The sequence below is a fragment of the Hakea prostrata genome, chromosome 2, assembly GCF_041222555.1.
Source record: "Hakea prostrata isolate BN-2017 chromosome 2, UWA_Hpros_2, whole genome shotgun sequence".
NCBI classification, from domain to species: domain Eukaryota; kingdom Viridiplantae; phylum Streptophyta; class Magnoliopsida; order Proteales; family Proteaceae; genus Hakea; species Hakea prostrata.
The window spans coordinates 45,278,031-45,299,188 of NC_142601.1; the positions used below are offsets into that span (position 1 = coordinate 45,278,031).

Consider the following 21,158-nt stretch of genomic DNA (forward strand, 5'->3'; position numbering starts at 1 on the left):
AACAAGTCCACAATCCATGATAGCAGGATAAGGGTCAATGTTCAGCTTCCAAGTAATTTTTTTCTCTTCTTCTTGGATGAATGGCTTCCAAGTAATTTGCCCAAAGATTATAACAGTTTTTTCCAGACATAAAAGGTAAATATAATATCTACAAAACCACTCAAATAGATAAGCACAAAATTATAGTTGTATGGTCCATTCAATTGGTAGGACACAACTCAGATGCTTGAATCTTCAGATCAGTGGTGGACTGGCAACTAGATCCAAAATTTTGAACTACATGAGTGTTAGAAACTAGAATCTGATTGATCAAACCAAGAGAAAGAGAGAATAGTTTCCACAAAACTTGTTGAGAGCAACCTGTGGTAGAAAATTACCATTCCTTCAAAGGTACCCTTCCTATTTTAAAACAAGTTTGAAATTAGTCATAACTCCCTTACTACAAATTAAATACTAAGGGCAGAAACTATAAATAATACTAGAGAAAAATTAATAGATCAAAATTCTGCTAGTTTTCACAGTGAGCAACCAAATCACAAGTAAGATCTTGCCCATATTTTAGTTGATGGAAGCTTAACTGTGATGGAATAGAACTTCAAAATTTCATCATGTCTGGATGATTCAATCATAGCAGCACATTAAGGTAGCAGCATAGCAACAGAAATAGAAATAGTACCTACCAGAAACAAGTAATCTGCAGGCAGATCAGTCCCATACTATAGGTGAAGGAAGTTTATGATAGGTGGAACAACACACCAAATACTCTCCATGATCTGCCTGATGGATGAATGAATCACAATTGGTACCTAAAAATGCTGGATGGACAAGATTATAAACAACAACTGCAGGTTGTTTATTGGCTTCAACGGTAGCTTACAAATTTACAATGAGATACTGAACTCAATCAAAGCAGAGATTCAAAAAATCCACCAATATAGTCCATATAAGCACAGCATTAATGTCAAGAAGATGCACAACTGAATTTTGTTTGCTGAAGCTTACAAAAGCAAACTTTCAAACAGAAATAAATCACTGAACACAGACCACAGCACTTAAATGTGCAGAAGATATGTGAAGAGAGTGGAAGTAGAAGAGGATATGAGCATCCTACTCATTCCTTGATAGCTTCAAACCGGCAGCTCTACTATCCCGCTAGGCTTCATTATTGCTCACAGTGCTTGTGTCACACAGAAGAATACAGCCATTGCAATATAAGTTGTAGTATCAGAATTTTCTATTCTGCTCTCTGTCTTATCAATAAATTAAGCTCTATAACAGAAGAAGTGTCTAGAAGTTTAGACTAATATGTAGGTGAAACAATAGCAACTTACTCTTACCAAGCAAGTAGCAATAAAGTTTGAAATGAGGAGCTTGAATGATCTTCTAAGTGTCTTCCTATGCTAGGAGTTGGGCCCATTAATTTGGTCTAACTCATAAGCTACATATGGATTTTAAAGCGGGTTTAATGTGAGTCAATGGATTCCTTTGGTTGCAAAGATGTGCTGTGTTTCTCAGTCTTCTGCCTCATTTGATCTACATCACACTATCTATAGTTCCTTGACCCTGTTATATTGTAAAATAAATTCCATTCTTTTTAAGTTCATACATCTTTTCTCCAGCACTATAAAAAGAAAACTTGAAGTAGGTGGCTTAGGCATCAACCACTAATATGCATTGTAATCCAAAAATATTCTAAGCTTTATTTACTTTATTGAGGTTATTTGATCTCCATGACAGGTGAAGGATCCTCAGCGAGATCTACCATTGGGTATAGGGCTTTCACTCTCTATATGTTGCCTCTTGTATATGCTTGTTTCTGTTGTCATTGTTGGCCTAGTACCATTCTATGCAATGGATCCAGATACGCCTATCTCTTCTGTATTTGCTAGCCACGGGATGCAGTGGGCAGTGTAGGTTAAATATTTCTCTTCTGATTTGTGGTCGTTTGGTTCTCATAATAAGTTCGATGCAATTGAACCTACTGGATTTCGTTTCCTATTTCAACCCAACTGTAATTTGGCCACATTGTAATTGTAGATACATAATCACAGCTGGAGCAATTTTTGCACTCTGTGCAAGCTTGATGGGTTCAATACTTCCTCAGGTAAATTACTTGCTAAGAATATACAATCAGCATTTTTTCCAATGCTTTCTTTGTTTTGATTCTCAATATGATTCTTGGAATGGATTGGCAACTGTTACTTGCCAACAGTTTTTCATTCGGTGCTGTTAAGTGCCGATTTCTATGGTTCAGTATTTGTGAATCAATAGTTGCTGACTCATGATCACATGCAACATGAAAGTTTGTTCCCCTCACCCCAAGTTTTAGTTTCTAAGTGGCATAATAGCACTCTGTAATTCCTTACCTAGAGGCAACTACTTTTTATTCATTAACGTGTTTACTATATTAACGAAGAAGCTATGTGATGCAGTTTCAATCATATCTGATGGATCTAATTCATTTTAGTAATGGAACCACTAGTGGAATGGAAGAGATCTGAATCTGATGGCTATATATGGGCCATATCTGATCTAAGATGATGGTGAGATCTTCAATAGAATAAAAACCGGAATAGTATTATCCACAAATAGAATAGAATTTATCAGTTCCATTGCTGGGGATTAATGTGCTGCAAGTGAGAGGTTGAGAGAAAGTCACAAGGCTATTATCAAGTGATTAAAACTTTTTCATCCAGTTACAAATCATTGGAGGGGATTGTTACATATTCATAAGCTGCAATTAACCTAAAATAACTAACAATAGGACTCTTGAGTAGCTAAGATAACTGCCTACGATAGACTTTAGACATAGGATCCTCAAATAACATAATAATCTTTATGCGCCCCTATGAATAACCCAAAAATATGGGTCCAATTCATGCCTATGTTAATTCTGGTTCAAATTTGAAGCTGGCATTCCTGTAATACTGGTATTAGTTAATCCATTTGTACTTTAGCTACACAAATTTCATTTTCAAACTATGATGACATTAAAGCTGACTTAGACATGAAAACTGTCTGATAGAATTTCCATACTGCATTCCTCTGATAAAAAAGGGATGAAAGAATATGTTGCTACTTGCTACTGGATGTGACAGCCTACTTCAGTTGATACGTCAAATTATTCTTGTGGTCTATACAGATGAAGTCCTTTCCTTTGAAAATGGCTATATTTTCTTCAATTTTATTGCTATGACAGTTTGGATTCAGATTCGGAGAGAGCTCCGTGACATATGGCCAATAGGCCTCTGGTTCTCAAACAATGGCAGCCCAACCTAATGTTGTTCAAAAAGAAGATTTGAAAGCGACCTGGTTGGGTTAAACTCTACAATGTCCCTCTGCACTTCTAAGATGCCCATGGTTTTGAGTTGACTTTCTAGTGCTTTGAGGAATCTCTGGGCATAGTGATGTCAACCAGGGTTCAACCCCTCACCAAAATCCTGGAGTGGGCCCCTGGGGCTGGTTGAATCCTCTTAGAGGGGTATTTTGGTCAATTTCAGCCCTAACTATCTGCTGGAAATAAATTTCAGAATTTTGTGTCTTATTTTTCAGTCCTGTTTAGTCTAGAAGTGTTGTTTGTTTTGAGATTTGAGTTCTTGAGTCCTTAGAACTCTTTCTTTAAAGGACTCGTAAGTCTTTTATTTCAAGAACTGCTCCTTTCTTTTATGTTTGAGTCTTAGGCTCTCTTTAGTATGTCTTAAGTTTATGATTGTTTTGCCTATAAACTTAAATATATTTAATTTTTTTTGGTATGATTTATTCCCCCTGTTTCTAATTAAAATAAATCGATTTGAACATAAATTCATAAGTAGATCAAGGGCTGTTTATGATTTATCACCATAAACTGTTATTTGTGTTTATGCAGGTACCATTAATAAACATATGTAGAATTACTACTTAAGTAGGGGTAAAATAGTAAAATTACCAAAAATTAGAAAACATTGTTTTTCTTAGTCTTCAACCTCCACATTGCTCCCGTCTCCACTTTAACAATATTTTAGGAATATTGAAACTAATCCAAACCAATTAAAACAAGCCAAAACCAAAATTAAAGTTAATATATCTTATAAAAGGTAAACTGAAACCAACCCAAAGCCAAATTGATGATACATAATATATTATTCACTAAATTATCCACCAATTTAGAATGCCAATCCATCATATAGTTTGCATCATATACCACCAAAGTTTTTGTACCCTATGAAATATTATTGGTCATCTCAGACTTGGGGAAGATTTTTTTTTTTTTACAATCTGAATATTGCATCAAACTGCATTTTTTTTCTTCTTCCATTTGGAGTGGAGGGGGGATGATGTGTGCATCTTTTAACCATAATTCTTTCCCAAAATGAAAAGGACATCTTTTTTGGTATTGGCATATGCTAGAAACCTCATTTTATACATGATCTATTAAATGCATTCATCCTGTCTTCCTATGATTTGATACAGCTTACGTAGTAGTATGGTACTTATTTATGGTGTTACATATAGATATTGATATTTCTTGACCGTTTGCATGCGTATTTTCAGTGCATCTTGTACCTCTTTGATGAAATATGATAAGAAGTATTCAAATGCACAAGCCTCCAATTACAATATAATATCTCTTGACTTCACCTTCCAATACTATGCTCGATGCCAATGTGTTAAACCTTGATAAATATTCATAAGATAAATGTTATTTTCTTAATCTTATAAACAGTGCAAGTAAATTTATAATAGGAAATATGATGATGAAAGATTAGGTATGGTTTTAAAATTTAGTCAAAGTGCATATGTAGTTCATATCTGATATTCAGTATCAAAACAAAGAGATATAAATAGGAATTTTTTGGTCCATACTTTAGACTTTTCTTTTACACCTGTACACCCAACTAAGACCTGACAATATCATTATGTATGATATTTATTTATTTTCCTACTACGGATAACTGAAGTACATAGGATGGTGGTTTGAGCGTTTTTGCAATGAAATGAAATGGGAATCTGGCCATATTAATACCATTTCTGCTTTGTATGAAATACTCTTCCAATGCCAATGTGATCCTTGCGGAAGCAAATTTGGGTTTTCAGGTTTTTAACTTTAAAGTTTTGATGATAATTGGCAGCCCTTCTTAACATAGAGCAATCATAATGCTCTATCATTGCCATGTACTAAGATCAGGTTATAAAGAAGGTGGCTACATATGATATTTGTCATGTATTATAATCAATCATTTTGAGGTTCAGAGTACGATACCCAGTCTGTTCTTCTGAAGAAGGGTTGAAGTTCTTGGGCAATTCAGGGCATGAGATATGGAGCATCTGATATTATGCAGCAGAACCAACATCCCCTTTGGACACCAAAATGCATATGCGTCTTGAGCAGAAGGGCCCTTTTCCTTTGATCTTATTCCTTTAGAAACTTCTGATTGGAAGTTCGAATGTTTGTTACTACAAGTTTCCCATTCTCCATGAAAATCTAATTAAGCTGAATATTGTGAATTCCTCTTCTTCAAATCAATTTGGATATTGGGGTGATGAATACTATGCCTTAGGTATTAGCTTATGATGGTAGGAGTCTACAAAGACTATTGATGGTATTTAAAATTTTTGGGAAAAAGAGAATAGAATACATATTGACGTAATGTTCTTTGTTCCAACTTGGTCATTAGCACCTTAAGATCTTCATGATGTGTGTGTGTGTTGTTTCTTCTTTTTCTGGTTGGACATTTCAATTGACATCTTTTGACTGGAATCTGTCTCAGTGGCTTGTGATTTTGGTGTGTGATTTTTTGCTTCAGAACAGTCTTTGATAACTTCTGCACTGATGACTTTTTGGTTACATGGTGTCTTCTCTTTTTTAAACTTTTATCTCAGCCTCGAATCCTGATGGCAATGGCTAGAGATGGATTGCTGCCAGAATTTTTCTCACATGTTAATAAACGCACTCAAGTTCCTGTCAAGAGCACATTAGCTACCGGAATCGGTGCTGCAATTATGGCATTAATCATGGATGTCTCACAATTGGCAGGAATGGTAAGTTAGCATTACCTAGGGCTCCCATACCCATGCATCATTAGTCATTGCTTTGGCTACTTATCATGGCTCACTTGAAATGTAGATAACATACTATGATACTGGATGATGATAACCATTTTGATTAAAACCCCTTCTAGTTAGCTGGATCCAGCTAATGCTATATTAGACCCTTAAATTTGTGTAACAAGGATTTCTTTTGCTAATGACGAAAGCCTTGGACCTGCCCAACTTCCAAGAGGAAACCTTGTTACATGAAGCTGTCCATGTATGTTGTATCCCCGTCTAACGCTCAACTTGTGGGGACTTGGAAGTTGGAACTTGGGACCCCATAACCCGAGCAAAACATCCCAAAGCAGACAAGACAACATAGAAGGGTTGGGGACTGTACAGCATTGATCACTTGTTGAGATTTGTTTTCAAAGTAAACAAGGAACTACTTTAGGGATGTATACAATTTTGGGGAAAATTTGTTAGTTTATTGATAATTAATTAATTACAGTTAATTTAGTAACATCTGTAATGATCTATTAAATTTAACAGGAAAGAATTATCATCCTGTTGTAAGTTTGAGAGTTTATTGCTCAAAGAAAGATGATTTATTCTGTTGAGAAACACGATATTGGTAGAATGGCTCAATTGATCTGTGTGATCTCAAGCCCTTTATTTATAATAAATTGGAAATAACACTATTACATACATACCCCTACTTGGGTAATAGAAATTTACATAAACAAAAACTTTAATAGAGTTGAACTCATAGTAGGACTCAACCCACACTCCCCCCCCCCCCAAGTTGAAGCATAGATATTAGTCATGCACAACTTGCCTACAATAGGAAGGAAATCTCTCCTACCTTCAAACCCTTAGTGAAGATATCTGCCACTTGGTCTCTAGCCTCACAAAAGGCATGCAGATGAGCCCTTGTTCCAGCTTTCCTTTGACAAAAAACTTGTCAATTTTAATGTGCTTAGTTCGATCATATTGCATAGGATTATTATCAATACTAATAACAGCCTTGTTGTCACAATATAACATCATAGGGTTTGGTACTTGGACTCCAATATCTTCTAGCAAGCCTTTCAACCATAGTAGCTCACAAACTTCATGAACCATAGCTCTATATTCAGCTTTTATATTGGATAAAGCTACCACATTCAGTTTCTTACTTCTCCAAGTAATTAGATTACCTCCAACAAAGGTACAGTAACCTGAAATTGACTTCCTATCAGGAGATCCAGCCCAATCTACATCAGTGTATGCTTCCACTCTTAGATTATCAGTGGATGACAAAAGTATTCCTTTTCCAGGAGCTCCCTTCAAATACTGCAATATTCTGGTAACATCCTTCATATGAGCTAAATATGTATCATGCATGAACTGGTTTACTATCCCCACGGCATAAGTGATGTCTGGCCTAGTGTGGGACAAGTAAATAAGCTTCCCTACCAGCCTTTGGTATCTTCCTTTGTCACTGGTTCTCCCTCTTTTTCCTTTAGTTTAGCTCTAGCTTCAATAGGGGTATCAACTGCTTTACACCCCAACATTCCCACTTCTGATAATAAATCTAGGACATACTTTATTTAGGATAGGAATATACCCTTTTTTGATCGAGCCACCTAAATCCCTAAAAGTACTGTAACTTCCCTAGATCTTTAATCTCAATTCCCTTGCCAAGAAAGTCCTTTAGCCTTTGAATTTTTTCACTATCATTCATTGTGATGACAATATCGTCCACATAAACAATGAGAATTGTGATGTTAGTACTTGAATTCTTGACAAATAGTGTATGATCATCATTACTTTGTTTGTACCCAATAGAAGTCATTGCCTTCAGGAGGCATCCAAACCAATATCTAGGAGACTGTTTTAACCCATAGATTGACAAACTTTCCCTGCAGTATTGTCACCGGAGACACCATGTGGGATTTTCATATAGACTTCTTCCTCTAACTCCCCATGTAAGAAGGCATTCTTTACGTCTAGTTGGGCAAGTTCCAATCTTTGTTCATAGCTACAAACAATAGAACTTTGACAGTGTTCAGTTTTGCGACAGGGGCAAAAGTCTCCTGATAATCAATCCCATAGGTCTGGGTAAACCCCTTTGCAACTAGTCTAGCTTTCAACTTGTTGACTGATCCATCCATATTTTGTTTAACCACAAAAACCCATTTGCAGTCTACGGGTTTTTTCCTTCCTAAGTATCATTTTTCTTCGGGGCTTGCATTTCCTCTACCATAGCTACCTTCCATCTCTTATCAGCATGGGCTTCCTGCCAACTTTTAGGAACAAATACAAATGACAGAGAGGATATAAAAGCACGGTAGGAGTCAGACAAAGGGTTATAAGAAACATATTTAGCTATAGGATGTTGAGTACAAGAATCTACTCGTTTTCTAACAACAATAGGAAGATCAGAAGGAGATACCTCAAGGGGAACAATAGAATCTGATTCTGGAGCAGGAGACTGAAGTGGTAACATGTCACCTTTCTCCACTTGCTTTGGCCGGTTGTAATTCTTCCTCTGATAAGTTTGCACCTCCTTATCCTGGTCAATCTTGTTTTGAAAGACCGCAATGTGTGCCTCACTAGAGTGGTCTCCCCCTGACTAGGTTCTTCACATAGTTCATAAAACGGAGGGGGAGAGTTAAAGTCCTCAGGTATACTAGCCAATGTCTCCCCCTGGTTAGAAAACACTTCTTCAACTCCTAAGTTGTGTTGTGGTGGTGTGATAGAAAGGTCTAGAGTTGGAGAAAACACCTCTCCTCTAGGACACTTCCTTTGAAGAGGTGTATAGTAAGGGCAATACTCATTAAAAATTGCATCCATGGAGACAATGATTTTCCTAGAAGGAGGATGATAACATTTGTACCCTTTTTGAGTAGCAGAATACCCCAAAAATATGCAACGTAGGCCACGGGGAGCCAGCTTACTCTGGTGGGCTATGATTCTGGCATAATACACATATCCAAAAATCTTTGGGGGAATAACAAAAGAGGTGGCTCCCTGGAGAATCTCATTAGGACATTTAAAATCAAGTATCCTACTGGGCATCCTATTCATAAGGTAAGAAGCAGTGAGTATAACATCACTCCAGTATTGGTCAGGGACATTCATAGCAATCATAATTGAACAGGCTATCTCCAAAAGATGCCGATTCTTCTTTTTAGCAACCCGATTTTGGGCAGCAGTATCAACACACTTGGTCTGGTGTATTATGCTAGAGTTTAAGAGATATTTATGAAATTCACCGTCAATATACTTTGTGCCATTGTCACTGCGAAGGATCTTCACAGTGGCATTGAACTGAGTTTGAATCATATTATGAAAATCACGAAAACATCGAAAAACCTCATTTTTTTGTTTTAAAAGATAAATCCATGTAGAACGAGAGTGAAAATCAAAAAAAGTAACAAAATACCTATGGCCAGTAATAGACACTCGTCGGCAGGGGCCCCACATTAGTATGAATTAGCACAAAAGGAATAGATTTTCTATTATGAAGAGACGGTAAATAAATAGAACGAGTTTGCTTTGCAAGAATGCAAGCTTCACAAAAAAATCATCTATTTTACAAAAAGAAACTAAATCAGGAAATATTTTCTTAAGAGTTCCTAGAGGGGGGTGACCTAGTTTACGGTGCCACTGATGAAGGTCTGATATGACCGAATAGATCTGATTAGGAGATGCAGTCAGAGCAAAAGTAGAAGTTCCAATTGGCTCCAATAGATAAAGTCCATTGTCTAGTTTACCACGTCCAATCTCCTTCCCCGTGACCAGATTCTGGAAGACACAGTACGATGGGTAAAAAGTCACTATACAATTCAAGGCATGTGTAAGACTACTGATAGACAACAAGTTAGTAGAGAAAGAGGGAACGTGTAAAACTTTAGACAAAGAAAGTGATGGAGAATGTTGAATGGTGCATTTTCAAACAATGGAAGAATAGGAGCCATCAACAATTTGAACTTTATCTTTTCCAGAAGTTGGGGCATAATGTAAGAAAAAAGAGGATGAACCTGTCTTATGATCTATGGCTCCTGTATCAATGATCCATGGACCAGAAACTAAAGAAACATGGAAGCTTGTAAAAGTTTTACCTGAAGTAGCAAGGTAGGAATTGGGATGGGTAGTGGAGGAAGTAGTAGTAGAGGCTGTACTGGCAGTAGGAGATTGCAAAATACGTCGCAGAGTAGCTAATTCCTCCTGTGAAAAGCCAATGTTTGTAGAGGGTGTTGTGGAAACCGTCTCAGAAAAATTAGCCTTCGGTTTTCCCCTTCTTTGTGCTCTTTTTTGCTCAAAATCAACAGGTTTCCCATGGAGCTTCCAACAATTGGCCTTGATATGATATGGTTTATGATAGTGCTCACATTTTATAATCTCCTTAGCATAATCAAATTTAGTGCTAATAGACTGTAAGGTTGATTTCTTCAAAATAGGAGCATGAAACATGGCTAAACGACGGCTTTCCTCACATTGAACAAGAGCATAAGACTGTTCAAGTGTAGGAAAGGAGAATGACTTAATAATTGCACTCTGATCTGATCGTACTCCACGTTCAAACCTGCCAAAAAGTCATATACTCGAATCTTATCAATGTGCTTCCTATAAGTAGCCACATCATCTGGATTAGTGGGGTGATAATCCCCATAATGATCCAACTCTTGCCAAAGAGATCGCAACTCAACATAATAGTGGGCCACAGTCAGTTCCTTTTGGGTAGTCTCATGAAGCTTTTTTCGGAGCTCATAAATCTGGGCATCATTCCCCAACTATCCATATGTTTTAGTAGTAGCCTTCCAGATTTGGGCTGCAGTATCAAGTAATAAATATCCACGGGCAATATTTGGATTCATGGAATTCAAAAGAAATGACATAATAAGAGAATAATTCGAGATCCATTTATCCTGTAAAACACCTATGGTAGTAGGTTTGGAATGAACCAAAAATATGGTTCAGCCAAAGATGCAATGGTCTTAATAGGATTTTAGAAGTATAGAAGGATCGTCCCTGGCTTAATAGGGGGTTTACCTGGCTTTAGGGACAATGGCGATGGCGACGGCGGTGGCGATGGTGGCTGAAGCAAACTAGGTCAATGGTGGAAGATGATGGCAATTTATGGTGTTGGAAGAAGAGTTGATGGCGGAAGCAGGGTCAATGGCGGAGGCAGGGTCGATGGCGGAAGTTGCAGGTTTAGGTCGATTGAGCAGCTGCAGGTCTGTTAGGTGTGTGAGAGTGATGTTGCAGTTGGAGAAGAAGATGTATGCAGTGGCGATGGTTTGGGTTGGAAGCAGAGGCGTTGACTTTCTGGAGAGATTGGGTTGATAGCGGAAGCAGAGGCAATGGCTTTAGTTTGGGTTGGAAGCAAAGGCGATGACGTTTTGGAGAGATTGGATTGATAGCGGAAGCAGAGTCGATGGCTTCTGGAGAGACGTCTCGGCAATGGAGGTAGGTCTTCCTCAGCAAGATTTTTTTCTCTTCTCTTCCCTAATCGAACTTAGGCTTTGATGCCATGTTGAGGAACACAATATTGGTAGAATGGCTCAATTAATTCGTGTGATCTCAAGTCCTTTATTTATAATAAATTGGAAATAACACTATTACATACATACCCGTACTTGGGTAATAGAAATTTACATAAACAAAAAGTCTAATAGAGTTGAACTCATAGTAGGACTCAACCCACATATTCATATGACCCAAAGAGGTATTTATAGTTATGATCTGAGTAGGAAACCTCAGTCGCTCTCACAACATTCCCCCTCAAGTTGGGGAATAAATATCACACATGCCCAGGTTGGTCAAATTAGGATGAAAAATCCATTCAGGTGAACCTTTGGTATTGACATCTGCAACTTGACCTTTAGACTAAACAAATGGCATACAGATTTTTCTGCTTCTTCTCTTTTATGAAATGCCTATCAATTTCCACATGCTTTGTCTTGTCATGTTGCACTGGATTATGGGCAATGCTTATGGCAGCTTTGTTGTCAAAATAGAGCATCATTGGGAAGAGGCACTGGCACACTCAGATCTTCTAATAAACCACGTAATCGTAAAAATTCACTTACTCCTTAAGCCATGGCTCAGAAGTCTGTTTCAGCACTTGATCTTGCAACAATATTTTGTTTCTTGCTTTGCCAAGTAATCAGAGTTGCACCAATGAAAGTACAATGCTCTAAGCTGGATTTTCAATCACGCAAACCTTCCAAGTCTACATCATTGTAAGCTTCAGCTTGAAGATGATCATGTGAGGATAGGAGAACACCTTTACTTGGAGCATATTTTAAATAGTGAAGGATTCAAAAGACAGTAGACATAAATTGGAACGGGGGTCGTGCATGAACTGACTCAGTACTAACATCAGTAGCAATGTCTGGTCGTGTATCAGATAAGTGGATTAGCTTTCCCTAATAACATTTATTGACAGATTTTCCCCTTTTTATCTTTGAGTCAGGTAGCAACTTCTAAAGGAGTATCACTCGGATGACAACCTAGGACATACTTTCGTTGAATAGAAATATGTTGTTAGCTGAATGAGCAATTGATATCCCTAGAAAATACCTTAGTTTTCCTAGATCTTTTATTTTGAACTCGTGTCTTAGGAATTTTTTTTAATTTTAGTATATCTCCACCATCACTATCTATCACAACTATATCATCAACATAGACTATTAGAATGGTAATCTGGACCTATATGTCGAAGTTTGCAATCTTTTCCTTGAGTTTTATCATTAGAGAAACTGGGAGGATTATCCATGTATACTTCTTCTAGCTCTCCACGTAAAAAGGCATTCTTTACATCTAACTGCTGAAGATCCCATTCCAAGTTAATGACTCATACAAGTAATACTCTTAACTATGTTCAATTTTGCAATGGGTGCATAAGTCTTTTGATAATCAATTCCAAAGATCTAGGCGAATCCTTTGGCAGCAAATCTAGCTTTATATCGATCGATATATCCATCACTATTCTACTTTACAACAACACCACCTACAACCAACCGATCTCTTGCCCAAAGAAAGAACTACAAGCTCTCAAGTCCCATTTTTGTCCAGTGCTTTCATTTCTTCCAAAATTGTTGCCTTTCACTTAGGATCTGCATAAGCCTTCTTGCATTTTTATGTGATAGAAGAAAGGGTAGACACAGAAGTACGAAGGGAAGGTGAAAAAGAATCAAGAGAGACAACATGGTATATGGGATAGGTGCATTTCCTGACACCTTTTTGTAGGGCTATAGCTTGGTGAAGAAAAGTATTCTTATTGGGAGGTGAAGCAGGTGGAGATCCAGGCTCTAGTTATAGAGAAGATTCTTGTAATACTAAAGGTGCTTTGGTAGTGGTAACTTGACTTCTGCAAATTTATGACTTCAAAATACTATTACTTAGAGTTTGCAGTTCATTTGTTTATAAGGTACCTCTACTAGGAGTTCGTGTCTCCCCCTCACTATATTTGTCCAGTTGATTTGCTGATGGCTATTCTTGTGACATCTTTTAAGGTTGTTTTGGCTGTTGTTCCATCTCATCTTTAATTTAGGGAAAGCATTCAGGTCAGTCGACGCTTCATGAAAGACAACATCCATGGAAACAAAGTAATTATGGGTGGAAAGGAGAACATCCCACAAAGGTACAACTAATACTTTGTGGATCAAGCTTGCTATGAGAGTGATGATCGTGGATATAGCAGACACAACTGAATTACCTTGGAGGTACTAAAAAAGGGTTCTTTCTAAGAATTATAGCTTCAGGGGATTGAAATCCAAGAATGCGAGAAGGCATTAGGTTAATCAGATAGGTGGCAGTGAGAATAACATCATTCTAGTATTGGGATGGAACATTAAGTGCAGACATCAGAGCACGAGTAACTTCTAAGAAGTGTCGATTTTTCCTTTCTACGGTTCTACCACTATGAGCAAGGGTATCAACACGGTTGGTCTCATAGGAAATACCATGATCTGCTAAGTAGCTAAAAGCTGTGCTCCTTATATTCTTTGCCATTATCAGTAAAAGTGCTTTGATCTTTCCGTCGAACTGAGTTTGTATTAGCTTGTCGGATACTTGGAAGAGCTGGAAGACTTCACTCTTGTGGCACATTAGATATATTCAAGTGACATGAGTGTGACGGTTAATAAAAGTTACAAACCAATGGTGACCAAAAATAGAATTACAATGATTAGCACTCATACGTTAAAGTGAACTAAATCAAATGGATGATCACTTTTTTTATCTGATAAGGGATAACTGGAGCATCAGAAAAAAATACACGCTTCCCCCCCCCCAAAAAAAAAAAAAAAAAAAAAAAAAAAGAAGAAGAAAGACACTCAACCAAGTCTTTGATGGAAAAGGTGAATATTGGAGGAGATTGGGGGAATCTTGGGGGGGGGGGGGGGGGGGGGAGCAGTGGGAGGAGCCGTACAGTTGTGTAGGTAGAGATCATTTTGCACTTACGTCTGTCACCATACGCTATACAACTCAATAAGAAGGAAATAAGGTAACTTTGTAATTTCAATCCCTGGTTTGGCTATTAATAGATAAGAGGTTCATAGAAAAGGTTGGAATATTCAAAAGATAAGAGAGGGTTAGGGTGGAAGAACGGAAAATGGTTCCATTACCAAAGATGGAGGAGAGGAATCCATTTGCCACATGGACTGTGTTGTTTCCTGATAAAGGGGTGTATTGATGGAATTGACTGGAAGAACCAATCGTCTGATCTGTATTGCTGGAGTTGATAATCCAGGAATTAGATATAATTGAAACACAAAAGGGTAGATCAGAAGTACTTGAGTGGACTTTATGATTACTATAACTAGCAGAGGCAGTTGTGGATGTAGCAGTGGTAGTTGGGGCAGCTTGTAGTAACCGACAGAGAGCTCATAGTTTTTTGTAGGAGAGCTTGGAGGTGTCAATAGAAGGATCGAAGTCAGGCTCAGTTTGGTTGGCCAAAGTCTTGTCCCTATTCTTTCCACGACTAGCCTTTCTTTTTGCTACAAAATCTGGTGGCTTCCCATGCAGTTTCCAACATTTTTTCTTTTCTAGTGCGTGGTTTACCATAGTGGCCACATTTGATAACTTCTTTTGATGTTTTTGTACTACTTCCAGTCTGTGGAGGTCTGACCTATCAGGTGTGGAGGAAGGGCGCATTGCAGCATGATGATAATCTCCCTGTGTTCTAAGGTGTATGATTCCTTAAGGTGGGAAAGGGATTTCACTGAGAATCCAAAGCTGAATAGGGTGATATTCAACATTAAGTCCAGCTAGAAAATCATATACATGGGTCTCATCAAGGTGCTTGCTATAGGCTGCAATGTCTTCAGCATTATTTGTCTAAAGGTGTTGTAATGATCAATCTTCTGCCACAGTGCACTAACAATGTTGTAACACTGAAAGCATATCTCCCTCTGTTTTGTCTCATGAACGTGCTTGTGGAGTTCATAGACTTGAGCCCTGTTTCCAAATTTATGACAGGTTTCCTGAGCGGCATTCCAAATAATGGCAGCAGTGTCCAATAGTAGAAAAGTTTGGTGTACCTCTGGATTCATAGATCTCGTTAGAAAATTTATCACCAAAGAGTTATGTGCAAGCCATCGATCCTGAGTTGATCTAGGGTTTCTTAGTTTCACAATAGTACCAGTAATATGTCCTAGAGGTCTTCAGCCAGTGATGGTAATCTTGGCAGATCTTGACCACATTAGGTAATTTGATCCATCTAAGATTGTAAGAAGGGAACCAAGGGGCTGGTAATCATTCTTGTCAGGATTGTCAGCTGTAGAAGTTATAGGTTCTGCTGTTTTAGTAGATTCGGATATAGTCATCTTCCAAATTTTAAGGTTTCAGACCAATGGAATACAGGTAAGAATTAGAGCAAAATTACTACCAGTTTTTAGTGTAACAACCTTGCCAAGAAAGGTACAACTTTAATAAGTCTGGACAGTACTAATGGCAGTCCAGATTCCAGAATACAGCCCTAAAAACAATTGCTAAGAAAAAGGGGAAATTTACAATCAAAGGTTGTGAACTGGTACTGATTACAGCCCTAAAAAGGAGATTATGATAGAATAATTGCTAGATAAGCAGAAGAAAAAAAGTATCTCAAATCTGCCACAAATTTTGGTCTCCAAGGAAGAAAAATTAAGGGGAAAAAGAAACCCCTTCAGGTAAAGGAGATAACAGGTTCTGTGCATAACCGAGTTAGGGTCTTATTTCATATTTTAGGTCATGAAAAAGGAAGGAAAGGGGGCAGCAGTGTGGTCCATCGACTTCCCTTGCTGCTGTCCCCAATGTTATGGTAAGAAAGGAGGTTGCAGCTAGAGTTTTCAGCAAACTAAAAAACTGCAGACTTACTTGAAGCTTTCTGAGGTGAAAAGGCCCTAATGTTCAATGGAAGATTCACCGGATTTGCTGCCAAAAAATTAGAATTAGCAGCAATGTTTGAGAACCTGTCTGCAAAGGAGATGTAAGACCAGTCCTGCAGTTGGATTTGTAGAGAGAGACAGCATTGCAAAGGGTCTTTTAGAAAGATGGATGAATTGAAGAGCCTAGGGCTCTGATACCATGTTGTAATTTTGAGAGTTTATTGCTCAAAGAAAGATAATTAATCATATGCCCAATGGGGTACTTATAGTTATAATCTGAGTAAATCCTCCTTTGAGTAGGAAACCTCAGTCCTTCTCACAACACATCCATTTTAGTTTTACTAGAAAAAACTGTCATACATGTTGTAGTTTTAATCATGGTTTTATTTTCTCAAAATCTTTCTTGATTTTACTATCTAGATTCCTTGATCTGAAAATTTATATTGCACTTGCCTCTACTCTATTTCTGGATTATAAACATGACTAATAATGCATTGAAATAGATATAAGAAGCATAATACACTGAGTGCAGGTGCAAGTTTATCAGCAAATTATGTCAGCACTTAAAATGATGTTGGTTCAAAATTGATCACAGACCAAAATATGTTGAAATGGGCTACAAACTTTTATCAATGATATTGTGCAGTTAACTGCTCAAGGAACGTACCTGGCCTCTTTGGTTGGAAAGAAATGAAGATTAGTACCAAATCAGGGATCAAAACCCTCTGATCCCATCTGAACCTAGCACCTGACAGGCCATCCTTCCCTCTTTACTGCCTGGCAGGGTCTGTTAGTGGCTAGGATAGATTTCTTTCTAGCATGATGAAACTCAGTTTGAACTGACCCAGCCCAACCTTTAATTACCATGCAATTTGTATAGTCAATATCATCAAAAGCTGACGGTCAGGTTTTCCTGCAGGTCAGTGTGGGGACACTTCTTGCATTCACCTTAGTTGCAGTTTCTATCTTGATTCTCAGATATGTTCCCCCAGATGAGGTGCCACTTCCATCATCACTTCAGGCTTCAATTGATTCAGTCTCATTGCGATACAGTAGTGTCCCTCAGGAGATTGATGGGGGCAACCCAAAGGATCCAGTTGGTAGCTCTCAAGGTGACAGTGAACATTCACAAGGAAAGTCAGAAGTTCCCCTTCAACAACCCCTCATTGCAAAAAGTGGTCAAGGTAAGATAAGTTAGATCTGGGGACAGGATCATGATGAAACATGGACTTGTTGGTGAAAAGAGATTGCTTTTGCTAGGCATCTGCATGATCTGATGACTTCTAACTATTTGGTTTTAATTCTTCTTTAAGCTTTTAAGAGATTTTTCACTCTTTTGATGGAATTGGTAGAAGCTCATTCTTTTGATCATCAGCCAAACCTTAATCAATCTTTGAATGAGGCTTTTGGTGGTCTGCCTGTGAACGTGAGAGTCATTCTCTGGTCCTGTATCCCCAGATCCAATTGTGCATATACATGACCTATGCAGTTGCTATTGTTGCATGCATGATAGTAGTGAGGGTGTGCGTGTTCATCTTCAGTTGGATTTTTACTTGAACCTTATAATCTGACATTATTTTTTTAAGTGGTATGACAATAGTTATAGTGCTAAAAAAATAATATTTGGATCTATTTTGCCATGGTCCTTGGTTTGGTTAATGTGGGTCTTGGGGTGATCTACCAGGTGCATCCGTCAGAATAGTTCCTCACAGGGTATAGTATACTTCTCCCATAATGTTATTTTGCACAGCAGTTACTACATAATCTAATATCTTTACCTCACATGTTTGACTCCTAGTTTAACAGTAGCATTAATGTTCAGTTGCAGCAATTTTCCAGCTTCAAAGATATACGCTAAATTTTCCTTCTGATTTTCTGTGTATGCAGATAACTTTGCTGAACAAAAGAGGCGGAAAACTGCTACCTGGAACATAGCATTTGTATGTGTTGGAGTTGTTCTTCTCACCTCAGGAGCATCAGCTGAATATCTTCCCAGGTAATAGAAACCCCATTTTTCGATACTGCAATTAGAGTCTGTTGAAACAATATTCTTGATCACAATACATCCTTGCCACTGCTTCAACCATGTGCTTTTGTGGTTGAGGTGTAGCACCCTACTTTTTTCAAATCTGCTCCTATAATTAGCACAAGTTTTGTAGGGGCTAAGGATCAGCTTATCCCCAAATGCAGCCAAAGATTGTACCTCTGGGTAATGCTGTACTGAAATATTGGGAGCAAAAATGAAGTGGGGGGTTCAAATTATTTGATTCTAGGATTGAGCTAAATTGTGCTGAATTGGTAGGTGATGATCTTGAATGTCCTCATCTTTCGCTTTCTTTTTCTCAGTATACCTCGCTTCACATTGTCCGGAGTTGGTGGCGCACTTACCTTGTATGGTCTGATTGTACTTTCCTGGATAGATCAAGATGAGGCAAGACACAGCTTCGGACACACAGGGGGTATGTGATATCTAACATTATCTATCCACACCAAACCCTTATGGTCCTTGCAATTACATTTTTCCCCGACTGTTGCAAATAAAGTTGACTGTCATCGGAAAAGCTCGTGACCTGCAGAACTGATGAGACTGCACTGTTTGCATCTTATGTGCAGGTTTCATTTGTCCATTCGTCCCACTCCTACCTGTTGCCTGCATCCTCATAAATGTCTACTTACTAATAAATCTTGAGTGAGTATATTACACTCCTTTTCCTCTCGGGTTCCTCACCACTGGTAGCAATGTTATACTCATGCTATGACCATCTTGGCTTTGGTGGCTTTTCTTTCTTGGGTGCTTTCATGTTTTCTACTGTCCTCATTGATTTTTTTTCTTCCCCTGAAACCTATCAGGCTTAGCACATGGATTCAAGTATCAGTGTGGATGATCATAGGTGTGCTTGTATATCTGTTCTATGGGAGGAACAACAGCATGCTGCGTGATGCAGTTTATGTTCCCTCTGCCCATGTTGACGAAATATACCGCACTTCTGGCGCAGTTCAGTTTTAGGCAAAGAAGAAAAAGGAGTCCTTCATAGCAGCCTCATTCTTAATACAGGATGTAGCACCTTCCTGCATTACAATAGATTCCATCTTTTATTTTTCCCCCCTAATTTTATGGACTATGGACAGGTGAACCATGGTCAGGCTAATGTGTACAGAGTAATATACCATATGGCATGAGGGGATGTATTCAATTTTATGTGTACATAAAGATGTAAGTAAATGTATTGCAAGTTGACTTGCATGGAATACATCCACCTTCTTGCCGTTTCTTGTGGTTTAAATCTTGGGTTGTTCGCCCTTGAATATTATCATACTATATCCAATTGGAGGTAATAAAAGGAAAATTTTTGGCACACCCTCTGAGTTAGCCCCTAAAATTAGTGTCAACACTTGAGTTTTTCAATCTATCAATCAGACCTCCTATATGGTGAAAATATATCAAAGATCAATTACAGTTAAGTGATGATGTAAGTAAGTTAAATATTTCAAAATGGCAAGAATAACCTTGAACAGAAAATCTTATGTCCGACTTATTTCTTTGTTCTCCTTCTTCCGCCTATAACTTCGTTCTCTCCCAATCATTAATCTTCACAAAGTTTGAAAGATATGATTCACACAATGTTTTTAAAGTTACAATCTGTGATAATATTATAAATGAATAAATAAAAACTGACTGAAATTAATAGTATTATAAATAAGAGAGTTTTGACTGATAAACTAGATAACTCAGGAATGAATGGCATTAATAATAGGAGGTAATTAAGAGGAGTCCGGACGTTTCCTGACCATAAAAACCTGTGGGGCCCACGGTGATAAACACTTTTTGAAAAGAAAAAAAAACTATTTTACCAGTGGGACCCACTGGTTTTTGTGGTCAGGAAGCCATGGGGGAACACTTGACGGGGAGATGATCCAGATTCAACTTAGAGGGTGGGGATGAAATTTTTCCAAAATAAAATTTCATTAGAAACACGTGGAGATTCACAACAAATAACCAACATGGCAATGATTACCGATCCAATTTGGATCGAATGGTGATACTACCATATCCATATTAGTTTGCAAGCAGAATTAATTGGATTCGGATAATTATTTTTCTAAATAAGGGGTGTTTATGCAAATTGAATACAAATTCTTAACTAGCCTATGGCATTTTAACATTTTATTGATGAGAGATAGTGTTGAGAATTGACCACTTAGCAATTTCCCTTCCTTCTATTCTCATGATTCTTTGATTTTCTTACATCCTTTTACTATTAAATTTCTTCTATATTCATTTTTACAAAAAATATAGTAAAATAATCACATTCTCTATGGTTAAAAACTTATAAAATAGGAAAACAAATACTCCAAAATAACCAAGTCAATAATAAACTATAAGATTGAAGAATTACAATTTGTGCACTCCGTTAGTTTTGTGGCAAATTCAAACTTTGAAAGACCGAATGCACATACAAATTCAAATGTAAATGTTAATTATCTATTTCCACCCTTAGTAGAGGTACCTTCAAAATAGGGGTAGACATAGTCTAAGAAAGGAGAATGAATGGAAACCTCCCAGATCTACGACTCCACAGAGCGTTTAGGGGGGGAAAGAAGTATCAGGAGTGATCCCTTGGGCCTTGGGTATAAACATATCAGATTCAGATTGGATAGTGGCATCCTGTTATATTCGCATCGATTTTGATAACATCCCATCATTTTTTAAATAGATTCAATCGGATTCAGATGATATTCAGATAGTTATATTTTTAATACATATTCTTCAAAACGGGTACCAAGACA

The 21,158-nt window shown here is 37.7% G+C and overlaps 1 protein-coding gene across 2 annotated transcripts in view; it reads left to right on the forward strand.

Moving 5' to 3' along the window:
* LOC149024458 (cationic amino acid transporter 2, vacuolar-like) overlaps positions 1–19,882 on the forward strand; it is a 23,360-nt gene extending 3,478 nt beyond the window's left edge. For both annotated transcript variants that reach the window (XM_089144688.1, XM_089144689.1), the window contains exons 8-15: positions 1,738–1,910; positions 2,038–2,104; positions 5,860–6,018; positions 17,290–17,554; positions 18,258–18,366; positions 18,717–18,829; positions 18,984–19,059; positions 19,221–19,882. In XM_089144688.1, the coding sequence (XP_089000814.1) occupies positions 1,738–1,910; positions 2,038–2,104; positions 5,860–6,018; positions 17,290–17,554; positions 18,258–18,366; positions 18,717–18,829; positions 18,984–19,059; positions 19,221–19,377 (1,119 nt within the window). In that variant the 3' untranslated portion in view covers positions 19,378–19,882. The remainder of the gene's footprint in view (positions 1–1,737; positions 1,911–2,037; positions 2,105–5,859; positions 6,019–17,289; positions 17,555–18,257; positions 18,367–18,716; positions 18,830–18,983; positions 19,060–19,220) is intronic.
* Positions 19,883–21,158: the final 1,276 nt, after the last annotated feature.